This window comes from Pelecanus crispus, chromosome 4, assembly GCF_030463565.1.
Source record: "Pelecanus crispus isolate bPelCri1 chromosome 4, bPelCri1.pri, whole genome shotgun sequence".
Lineage (NCBI taxonomy): Eukaryota > Metazoa > Chordata > Aves > Pelecaniformes > Pelecanidae > Pelecanus > Pelecanus crispus.
The window spans coordinates 77,714,680-77,727,324 of record NC_134646.1 but is presented as its reverse complement, the minus strand read 5'-3'; the positions used below and the strand labels follow the sequence as shown (position 1 = coordinate 77,727,324).

The following is a 12,645-nucleotide window of genomic DNA, read 5'->3' as shown; positions in this document are numbered from 1 at the left end:
CCAGAGTTGAGACAAAATTTGACTCATCTTCATGCATACATTTGCAATATACCTCCAAACTAAAATAAAGATTTAACTCCATCACGAGGTTCTAGTGATATCATGTTAAAGCTAAGAATTTATTATAATATCAATAGCAGCTTCTAAGTGACTCTAAAGAGAAAGGTGATCTTTTCATAGCTATATTCATTGGGATGTTTGTGACCTTGAGTTGTGTTCTCCCAAAATGCACACGCCTCAAGTGCTGATTCAGTTGTTGGTAGCAGGATAATTATAATTTGAGCTCCATTTTCTTTCTTTGTACTACTTTGGAGAGTATTAGCAAATATTGCAGTGAGTGGGAAATACTGTGGTTGGAAAGGCTATGCCTGCAAAAATTTAGAAACTGTAGGATAGGAACTGAGCTAGATCAGGACTGATGAACTCATCTATCTATTTTTGCTTTCATTTTCAGCTAACTATCTTCCAACAAAAAATGGAAATAAAAAGATTAAAAAAAGAGAAAGAGGAACAAAGAAAATATGAAAATTGCATGACATTTACATGACATCATTCTGTTCAATCTGCTTATACGTTATAGCATTTTATTCAATCTTTTTCTGACCTATCTGTTCAAACTGTAAGCTTCTTGACATCTATCCTGTCACTTATTAAATGCTCACACACTTTTGAGTACAAGGGGAGTCCCAGTCTCAAATAAGATTTTTAGGGATCACCATGATACAAACAGTAATCAGAAATACCTTTGAAAAGCTAAGTAAATAATATTCCATCTTTGATAGTTAATCTTTTGATCTGCATGCTGAAGAGATCAGTAAATAATAATCTGGGAATGGAGATAAGAATTTTCTTTTTAAAATTACTGAAGTACCACTTTTTCCAAGTATCATATCATCCATCAGAAGATGGAAGCACCAAACCCCATGAGTTCAAAGGAGTCCCATGAGCTCTAGTCTCTCTGTTTCTTGTACATATGTAATGTGATTTGAATACTTCTACTGGATAACCAAGCAGGTTTCAAAAATGCTTGTACTTTTATCAAGAAAAGTTGTTCTGCAATTTTTTCAGATGGATAACCTGCTTAACCACTGCTCTGGATTTTTAAAAAGAATTCGTGAACAATAATACAGTGAGAAAGTTATCAGGATGCACTGCTCACAGTAAGTTATTGTACCAGCTTTAGTCACAAGGCTCATACTGGTCAGTTGGATTGCAACATTTTGACATGGTAATTACCACAGTGGAGAAAAAGCTCAGAAAGACAGAAAGGAATTATAATTCACGGTGTTAAAACAGTATAACAATAGATACTGTAGCAAAATACGGTCTTTTGTTATCACTGCGCAGTAATACAATAGTTGAAGTTATTCTTACTATTTTGCCTAATTACTATCAAAAAATTGCAACATACTCTTACCACTGAGAAGCCAGTGTGGAAAAGATATCGGTGATTTCAGGTTCTTCAAACAGTTTCAAAAGTTCTGGTTCAGATGATAAGTCAGCAAGTATCCTTAACTCAATATGGGAAAAATCTAGAAAACAGTGTTAAAATAAATCTGTTGCTTTAAATAAAATAAAAACATACCTGCATTTTAACCAAACTATCACAAATTAAAACACAAGCCTGGACTGTTCAGTCATTTCCTCACTGTCAGAAAAGCCAGGTGCCTGTAAAAAGCTCATCCTGAAGAAGTCATATTCCAGCTACAGAGCACGGTGTCCAATTCCTTCATTATCTTCAGGTGTAGGTTAATCTTATTATCTCTTTGTTTCTACTGACAAGGCTTACATATAATCCACTTCCAAAGCACACTAAGGAGTATACATCATATAACAATATTAATTTTGATTTGACAGCCTTGTAAAATATAATGTCATCCAAAGGAGAGGGGAAAAAGAGACGACAGAACTGTGAACATTAATATGTATGAGAATAATAATACATACTATCTTACCTGCTGCTAAAAATGAATATCCTTCTTTGGAAATAAACAATGTTCTTGGGGAAATAGTTACTATTTCCTCTTCTTTTCCTAGAGAGGAAATAGCCATTTAAGTCCCAAACCCCACTCCAAAAGTATTGTGTTGCAATACATAGGACATTGTAAATGACATACCAAATACACAACTAAAACCACACAAATGGCAATGTAAGCAACCTAGCACGGCACTGTCAGCATCACAATTATTGTACTCTCAGTCATGTACAACATCTTTATCTCTGCCATCCTTGCAGTACCGCTTGCTTCTCCTTTTTCAAAACCAAACCCTTCCCAAAACACTAGCTAACAAATACGTAAAATAACTAACATTAATCACAGATCACTTAATAAAGGAGGCATTCAGATAAGGAGGGGTCTAGAGAGATGAACTAAAAAAATGTATTTTCTTATCTTTGAACATGCTGCAGCAATGTGTTAATAACCAAACTCTGAGTTACAGGTGGTAGGGGAATACAATACTGAGAACATACAGCTGATGTAGGCATCCAAATTCTAATGACAGAAATCCCCTATAATATCACAAAGCAATAATGTACATTGACAAGGTACTGGAAACTCTGTGCATCCTGGGAATACCACTTGTCTTGCTGTAGAAAGGGATGGTGGTTTGAAATACAAACAGAATTAATCTGATCAGCATAAAAGTGGAAAAATGTGTGTCTTGATACAGGAATGAAAAACTTAGAAATACGTTTTTGAGAAGCACATATTATAAGATCATTAACAAAACTGATTGGACTATTTCCAGAAAGGCCTATGTGCCAGAGTTATAAATGGCAGCTCAGGTTTACACAGCCACTGCTCACACATTTTTTATAGCAACATTTAAAAAATGCTTATAAAAATAACTCAGGTAGATAAAATAAAACTGCTGTCAAAGTTTTACATTGTCTTCAACAGACTCCTGTTTTATGATCTGTATTATTTCAAATGCAGGCAGTGAATAGCTGTGAAAAGGCAACCCTGCCATTATCTGAGAACCAAGTGCAACAAATGAGGGGCATTTCCCAGCTATGGCTGTAGGCATTCAAAGAGAGTTTATGGTGGCAAATCTCTCTCTTGTATTTGAGTCTACTATTGTGGGTTTCTCTATCACTTGGGTCATGCTTTTCTAGAGTCTACTTCAATTCTCTCTGAATCATCTGCCTTAAATCTGCTTCTGTTATCAAAACCAACACATCTGAGTTTAGTTGGTGTTCAGTTGTGAGTTTGATTAGAATGACCCAGTGTCGTGGTTTAGCCCCAGCCAGCAACTAAGCACCACACAGCCGCTCGCTCAGTCCCCCTGCCCCGGTGGGATGGGGGAGAGAATTGGAGGAGTAGGAGTGAGAAACACTCCTGGGTTGAGATAAGAACAGTTTAATAATTGACAAAGTAAAATAGTAATGATAATAATAACAGTGTAATAATGATAATAACAACAACAATATACAAAGCAAGTGATGCACAATGCAATTGCTCACCACCCGCTGACCGATACCCAGACAGTTCCCGAGCAGCGATCGCTGCTCCCCAGCCAACCCCCCCCAGTTTCTATACTGAGCATGATGCCATATGGTATGGAATAGCCCTTTGGTCAGTTTGGATCAACTATTCTGGCTGTGCCCCCTCCCAGTTTCTTGTGCACCTGGCAGAGCATGGGAAGCTGAAAAGTCCTTGACTAGCATAAGCAGTACTTAGCAACAACTAAAAACATCAGCATGCTATCAATATTCTTCTCCTACTAAATCCAAAACACAGCACTGTGCCTGCTACTAGGAGCTTTAACACCTCCTCAGGAAAAGCCTCATGAGCTGAATGCACACAAAATCATCCCTAGGATATTTAATGCAGTTAAGGTGCATAATGTCATCCAAAAAAGGAACAGTGAGATAGCCGAGGGAAACAAAAAAATCTAAAAAGTTTGTGACTATTTAGATCAGTGCTGAAACAGCATATTTTTGCAGGAACAACCACCAAAAAGTAATTGGTTTAAACGATAATGTATAACTTAGCGTTAATAACCTATTCTGTTCTTTAATGCTGGAGCTACTGGTCTGCTTTAAAATGTAATATAACTCAGTAAAATAATTAGATAAAATTGCCTTTTCATATTAATAAAACCATGGTTTACCTTTTACGTACTGTTTCTTTGTGATTCTAACTGGATGTTTAGAGATACCTTGAATGTTCTACAAATAAGAAGAATAAAAATGCTTAGTAAGTTAAAGTTTATGAAAACATGTTTATGAGCAGTTTATAAGCAGCATAAGAACATTAGTGATACTAATGCCAACAAGTTTTCCCCATATAATAAGATTAACAACTTTGCCTTTCAAAGGAATCTTCATACTTCTGTAACTACAGATACTTTTGATTATTTGCTCTTCCTTGAAAATTGGAAGCTTGTAAGAATGATTTCTCTGGCAGCCTTTCCAAATCCTAATCTCTGGATGCACCATAGAACATAATTAGTAACCCAATAAAAATAATTTTCTTCTTATCTGAACCTGTATTTTTTAGATATGGTCCATTACTTTCAAGAAAGGAATACATGTGAACCCTGCCTTAAGCAAAGAGAACGGACTTTTCTTCAGCCTCTAGAATTTTTTCTAATATCTATTCCCATTTTTTTGAAATGCATGATAAAATAAAGAAGGAGCTCTTTATTAACTACAGCACATCCGTCAAGATTAAAAGTGAGAACGAAGTTTATCAACAAACATGCGGGGCTCAGAATAACACAAGATTTTTCTTTAAAGATTTGGGTTCATACACCCCCAGTAAAGCAAGAAAGATGACACGCGATAGCTTCCTTCTGTTATTTTATGTCATTATGCCTCTTCATCTAGAAAGGTAATGCATGACAAGAGATAATGTATATCAAGCTCAATTTTCGTAATTCCACACAATTCATTTGCAAGTGGTTCAGGAATTAGATGAACATACTAATATTATGTAATACTGCAAATTCAGGAAATGGGAATAGTGCTATATAATTTCCAAATCAGAATGATCATTTTCTATGTGATTTTGAACTCAAAATTGTTATTTTAAACTTGAGTTTCTAGTCTTAGTATCACCCTTAAAGATCTACAATTAATTGTATTGAAGTTGAACACCCACCACAGCACCATGCACAGAGAGAGAGGTAGGAAGCTACTATATAACACACATAATATTTTCACAGCATGGGCAAACTAGGAACACTGCTCTCAGTCCATCAATACGAAGTTTGACCCAGAAGAAACACTTGCCGTCTTTAATATTTTACTCTTCATTTTCTAGAAACATTTAAAAATACAGTTGTGGCAATGCTTAGTGTAATGCTATTAAACGTATTTTGAAATAAGTGGTTATTTAATCTGTGCACAGAACTAATATTTCTATTGAGAACTATTGATTTCTATTGATAACAAGTTGGGGAGGATCAGTGCTTGTTTGTATGAATTGTATGCAGTTTAAGTGGCCATGGAAGCTAGTAGATCCTCAGAAGTTTAGAAAATTAAGTCCTTTACTATGTAATTGGACATGAATGTGTGCATCTAATTTTACACATTTAAAAAACAAAATCACAACATTTTCATTCTGATGTGAATAATTTTAATGGTAGAGAACTTTGTATGGACCTATACTGGTATTGACATGTACTTAGTAAGATAACCTCCAGCACAGGAAGAGTTGTTTATAGTTACTCTCACTGATTATTGTTCCTTAACTTGTTAGCTTCAAAAACCTGAAAAAAGTGACATAAGTAAAAATTTATTTCAAAATCTATTTACAATGGTAACAATAAATCACTATATTGCCATCTTGTTTTCACTGACAGCATATGCAGAAATTCTGCTTTTAATGCAATTTTAGAAGTGTTACTAATACTTCTGAAAAACACTAGTAAGTAATTGCAAGCGCAAAATGTACTTTCACTTGTAAATTAGTTAACAACTCATAATTTGAATAAATCCTCAGAAAAGAAGTAACTCAAGAAACATGGAAGTCATCATTCCCATCTCTAAGCTATTGGAATAGCTGAATAGATTCATCTCATCTAATTTTAGACATCTTTAGGCTAGTCGTTGGTCTAAACTAGCTGTCTAGAATCTCTCTCTAGTCAGTAGACAAAGACAGGAATCTCCAGTGGGCAGTTCAATCTATCTGTATATGACACATACTTACAGGTTGACCTAAGATTCCCTTGGTGATGATGTTTTCTAAGATTTAGATTACCAAATTTGATGAGATACATTTATTTTAGATATTTAAAAGGATGAAGAAACAAGGAGACAATCTCAGGAGAGACTTCCAAATGGAAAGCTTTCCTCTGCTTGAGTGGAAAATTAGGTGACAGTTTTATTGTATCAAAAATGGAAGATTGATGTGGCTTTGGTAAATGACTATTACCGCCTTGGACTACATAACACAGCCTGTATTTTTGCTTTTATGTATTTATTTCAAGTATGGATCTGTGAAGGTTTTGCAGAAATAATCTGAGATGTGACTGTTATCACTTACTGTTAGAAAAGGGCATCCACATCTTGTTAGAAGTTATAGAGAAACAAAATTGCTCTCTCTGAACAATTATGCTCCAACACACAAGAAAGAATATACTTGAAACAGTCTGATGGAAAAGCTGGTTGTGGAAGTTAACTATTAATACTCTTCTTCACTGTTTCGGGGGGGGTGGGGGGGGTGGGGGGAGGGAGGGGAATCAAGCTATTCTAGTGGATGATTAACAAAAAAACCCTAGAATCGGGTAAAAAAACAAAACCCACCACCACCACCACAATCCAAAACTCATTTCCAGAGGTTCCAATGGATAGAAGGATAGATGAAGCCAAGGTTCCAGTTTCAACTATGTTTGAAAGGCTGTGATGATCAGGGGAGGTTCCCAAGTGCTGGAAGAAAGCAAGTGTCGCTCCTTTCTTCCAGGAGGGCAAGAAGGAGGATGCAGAAAACTACAGGCCAATCACCCTCTCCTCAGTTCCTAGGAAGGTGATGGAGCAAATAATCCTGGAAAACATTTGCAAACATATTAAAGTAAAAAAAATTATCTGGCATAGTCAGCATGGATTTACAAAGAGGAAATCGTGCTTAACCAATGATAGCCTTCTGCAATGAAGTGGCTAGCTCTGTGGATGAAGGGAGAGCAGCAGATGTTGTTTACCTTGACTTCAGCAAGGCTTTCAAAACAAACTCTCATAAAAGCGTCATAGACAAGCTGATGAAGTACAAGCTAGATAAGTGGACAGTGAGGTGGACTGAAAACTGGCTGAACTGCCAGGTTTAAAGGGTTTTGATGAGTGGCACAAAGACCACCTGGAGGCCAGGCATGAGTGGAGTACCCCAGTGGCCAATACTGCTCAACACCTCCATTAATAAGCTGGATAACAGGACTGAGTGCAACCTCAGCAAGATGGTAGACAATCCAAAACTGGGAGGAGTGGTTGATACACCAGATGGCTGCTCTATGACTCAGAAGGACCTCAAGAGCCTGGAGAAATGGACTATCAGGCTCTCAGAGTTCACAGTCTGGAAAGCAGCTTTGCAGAAAAGGACCTGCAGATCCTGGTGAAAAACAAGTTGAGCATGAACCAGCAATGAGCCTTTGTACCTAGGAAGGCCAACAGTATCCTGGGCTGCATCAGGAAGAACATCACCAGCACGTCAGGAGAGGTGATCTTTCCTCGCTGCTCAGAATGCCTGATGGGAGGGTATAAAGAAGATGAAGCCAGATTCTTCTCATTGGTGCCCAATGACAGGACAAGAGGCAGCGGTAACAAACAATTACAGGAAATTCCATTTAAACATAAAATTGTCTTGATTATGGAAAATGTACATCCAAGTTTCATAGGTAATTTTGGTAAACCTGCAACACAATTAATAAGAACAACTAGTTGACTGTATAAATGGAAATTTCCATTTTTTACAGTTTTCATAGAAACATAGCATTATTTAGGTTGGAAAAGACCTTTAAGATCATCGAGTCCAATCATTAACCTAACACTGCCAAGTCCACCCCTAAACCATGGCCCTAAGTGCCACATCTTACGCGTCTTTTAAATACCTCCAGGGATGGGGACTCAAACACTTCCCTGGGCAGCCTGTTCCAATGTTTGGTAACCCTTTTGGGGAAGAAATTTTTCCTAATATCCAATCTAAACTTCCCCTGGCATGACTTGAGGCCATTTCCTCTTGTCCTATCGCTTGTTCCTTGGGAGAAGAGACTGACACCCACCTCGCTACAACCTCCTTTCAGGTAGTTGTAGAGAGCGATAAGGTCTCCCCTCAGCCTCCTCTTCTCCAGGCTAAACAACCCCAGTTCCCTCAGCCGCTCCTCATAAGGCTTGTGCTCCAGACCCTGCACCAGCTTCGTTGCCCTTCTTTGGACATGCTCCAGCACTTCAATGTCTGTCTTCTTGTGAGGGACCCAAAACTGGACACAGCATTCCAGGTGTGGCCTCACCAGCGCTGAGTACAGGGGAACAATCACCTCCCTGCTCCTGCTGGCCACACTATTCCTGATACAAGCCAGGATGCTGTTGGCCTTCTTGGCCACCTGGGAACACTGCTGGCTCATGTTCAGCCGGCTGTTGACCAACACCCCCAGGTCCTTTTCTGCCAGGCAGCTTTCCAGCCACTCTTCCCCAAGCCTGTAGCGTTGCATGGGGCTGTTGTGACCCAAGTGCAGGACACAGCACTTGGCCTTGTTGAATCTCAGGTCATCACTGGTAGAAAGCTGAAAAAACCCACACCCTTATATGTGTACCCTTTTCTTTTTCACCTTTTTGTTGTCAATGCAGATCCCCCCCCCCCCCAACAATCATTAAATATTAAATTTTGTAATATAGTTATCAAAACAAAAAAGCACTGAATCTGATCTGCACTAAAGTCATGGGTACGATAAGCGCAGACTGGCTCTCTTTTTCCTGTGTGTCCAAAGCTGACACCTTTCTTTGGTAGTGGACCTGCCACACAAGGACCTAGCACTCCATCAATTCATCATCTCTTTTACAATTTCAGTTACCCGACAAATTTTCCCAGCATCTAGATGGTTGCTGAATTACTGTTTTTTAAACTCTTCTGAAAACATCATGCTGGAAAAGGAGGGAGCATTGACATGGCAGGAAAGAAAGAAAAATCTCACCAGGAACAGTAGATTAAAACTGTACATGTTGAAAAGCAGGCTGGTGATTTCTTTCCTCCTACCTCCATAATCTGATTTTTTTGCCACTATAATTTGTCCTGACTGATTATCCTGAATGCATTCCTTACTCTGATGTTTTAGCACAAGTTAGAAATCTGTTTTCTTGGTTCTGAAAATACTGCTATTAAAAGTTGTTCTACTTTTGTCTGTTGTTTCAGGTGAAGACAGTATAGATTCTTGCCTATGCTGTTACCTTCTGTATACAGAGCCATTCAGAAACAATGACAGACTTCATTTTGACAAGGAGACTCAGAATTGATGGACTTCTGATGTCTGTTAGAGCCTCACAAACACAGCTTTCTCATAAAGCATTCAAGCCTTGCAAAAATTCATAAGGAAAGTTGTTGCATCAAAGAAGAGTAGAATTATCAATGAAAACAAAACCTAATCAAAATCCAACAAATAATATACAGTTCCCAGTTTGATGAGTTAATTCTCAATCAGTTACACTTTCTGTTGAGCTTTCTATTTTTGGTATCCAAAATTCTACATCTACATTTGAAACTGATTTTTGATTCCTTCATAGGTTAAAAACCAGTATGTTATTTTGGTTCTTTCAAAGGATTACAGTATGCAGATATATGTTGGATAAATTACCTCTGAAGTCAGTATAGTTAGACTTCACCTAATCACAGAGGCTGGTGGTGCATTTTAATTATTTCTTACTCTATGTCAAGTAGGGCTGTTGATCATATTTCCTATGCTAAATTCCCCTTTCAGTTATTTATATTGATTGAGCTAACCATACGTCTCTCCTCCTTTCCATATACATTTTCAGTAGCATAAATTGCTATTTTTTGAGCAAATAACCTCAGTCAACCTGGTAACTCCCTAGGAGTAGATGTCGATATATGTATACCAATGCATCTATAGCTATATGTATATCCTTTTTTACTAGAAAACGGCTCATTAATCTACTAACTGCTCAGATCTGCATTTCTAAATATCTGGAATTTGCCTCTCTGAAGACCTACAAACTGCAGGGAAGAGAACAAGAAAAACCTCAACAGTAAGTTACTGAACTAAATGGGAATGCATGGACGTGGATCCCACAGACTACTCTACGGACACTTCATTCTGATTAATTCCTGCACTGATCTAAGGACATGTTTAAAAATAAGAACAGAGACAAAGCTTACTATTGAGATAAGAGTATCTATCCATTCATAAATGTATACCGTATGGATGTGTCAGGAGGGAAGATCAAAAACAGCCATGGAGTTAGACTGAACAGATATAAGGAAACAGTTACACCAGGTAAAGTTATAAAGTATATATCCTTTGATGTGGCAACTAATCCACCTGCTGTTACAGTGAAGCATTGTGCCAAACACTAGAGCAAAATAAGACAACAGAGGAATTAAATACTGTTTTACTGTGGCTACCAATGCCAGCAAATAGCAAAAACTAGCTTCATTCCTTATAAGCGAGAATATTTACTGGGACTGTGATCTTGTCAGATTTAATTACTTTAATAGCTGTTGCTTCAGGAAATGAATTATTTCCTAATACTTGAGAAAAACACAGATTTTCTCTTCTGTTTGAAAGAAGTTCAGAGTAGTGAAATTCTAGTTTATCTCATGAAATGTAGCACTCCAGCAAAAACAGAAGCATTATAAGTCCAAAAGTTTCTGGAGTTTCTCTTACTACCTTCTTCTCCAGAAAGTTTATGAAAATAATTAGGCCACAACTGTTCTCTTTGAGCAACTCAGCTCTACACAATGAAACACAAAGTAATCTTTTGAATTCATGGCATCTGTTTGATGACTAGCACTGTACTACTACTTTTGGAGCAGAAGCATTACTTGGTCTGCAAGACCAGACTTCATTACAATGATAATAGATAGACAGAAAGATAGATAGATGACAACTCCTTTGAGCTTTATATTCTATATCTCTAATTACTTTTTTCTTTTTATTCTTGTAGTGGAGTTTTTCACCTGTTTATTTGCTTCTTCAAAGTTTTCTCACTCCTTTTCCTTCTTTTTCAGTTGCCTTTTCTTGCTCTACACAGGACTACACCTATTGATAAATTGTGCTCTCATAACTCAGTCAATCAATTTGAGAAGAAAGGTAAGCACAGGTTCAGAGAGCTACTTCCTTAACCATCAACACTCTGCTTCCTCCTTTGTTAAAGGCCAAAGCTGTGGGAGAAATAGTGAGGAAAACTGCACACTTCTCAGAGTAGTATTCTTGCAATGCAGAACAAGACTTGGAGTCCTGAGGGCACTCACAACATCAAATTCACTCAATTTGTCTGGCACCTCCAAAGTTGGTGGCAACTCACTCATGAGAAATTACACAGCAGGAAAAAAAAAAAGTCATGATTTCTCCTTTGGAAAATCACCGTATTTAATTATTGTCCGTAGCATTTATTTATTATTGTAAAGGAATAAACAGTTATTCTCTGTGACTTCTATACAAGACACAATTCCAAGACAGTCTGAAGATCTAATTTTTAAAATACAGCATGTAGTTCAATAAATAGAGAAAATATGAAAATAACAAGGTCACCATAGCAATACCAGCCTGGTATGTATGTGTACATGCATTCCTAAGCAAATCTTGACTTGTCTGCAATTGCCACCTAGTGGCTGGTTAAAAATTAAGACATCTATTTTCCTTGTCAAAAAACACAGAATCATACAGACTTCTAGTAAGGAATTTCTTAATTTTGGGACTAGCTACTGCTTTTCAGCAGTGAACAATCATTCAAAGGTAATGCATTCCCTTCTTGCCTTATCCACCAGCACAAAATTATCAAGGTTTTAGATGTCAGTCAAGTGGGAGACTTAAAAGTAATTCACTACCTTCCCACAAGCTTAGGCAGCTTTCAAAGTGAATACAAGGGAAGAGGAAAAGGGGAACCAAAACTACCAATTTCTTACTTTAGAGAGTTGGCCATAAGAATAGTATTTGATTTCCTATGACTAATCCTCTTTCTGCCATATTCTTCGAAATGTAGGCTGACAATGACCTCAGGTAATAATGTTGTAGCAGCACCTGAGAAAGGACTCGATGAGTGATTTTTAAAATAACAAAAAATAATTTATTTTACTAACATTGATTTGTCATGTTCCGTGAGAAATTATTTTGTCTAATCATGGGTTCAGCCCAGATGCTGCATTATATACTGACAGATCACTAAGCTTTGCATAGCAAGCGAGGGAGTTTGTATATACGCAGCTTTATGCATCTTTCAAAGAGACAAAGACTGCTTTTGTTTCCCATATATAAACTGACTAAATTTAATTACTCATTTCATTTCATTTTCCTGACAGAAAATTACACTCAGAACATAAGCTCTGTTAAACTAATGTTCATTAATAAGAGAGGCTATTAAACTCTGGGATGAACTCCAAGAAGGTATGATTTGGTTTTGGTGAAAAAACAGTGCTAAGGCATAGAGATAACAACCCCTTGAGTGGCAACTGGAGCTAGTAAATATTGTACTAGTTG

The 12,645-nt window shown here is 37.3% G+C and overlaps 1 protein-coding gene across 1 annotated transcript in view; it reads right to left on the bottom strand.

Moving 5' to 3' along the window:
- The window catches only part of POLN (DNA polymerase nu), a 102,478-nt gene that overhangs the window by 53,713 nt on the left and 36,120 nt on the right, over positions 1 to 12,645 (bottom strand). The window contains exons 15-17 of the mRNA XM_075709796.1: positions 4,117 to 4,174; positions 1,956 to 2,033; positions 1,418 to 1,532 (exon numbers count right to left, since the gene is read on the bottom strand). Coding sequence (XP_075565911.1) covers positions 1,418 to 1,532; positions 1,956 to 2,033; positions 4,117 to 4,174 — 251 coding nt within the window. The remainder of the gene's footprint in view (positions 1 to 1,417; positions 1,533 to 1,955; positions 2,034 to 4,116; positions 4,175 to 12,645) is intronic.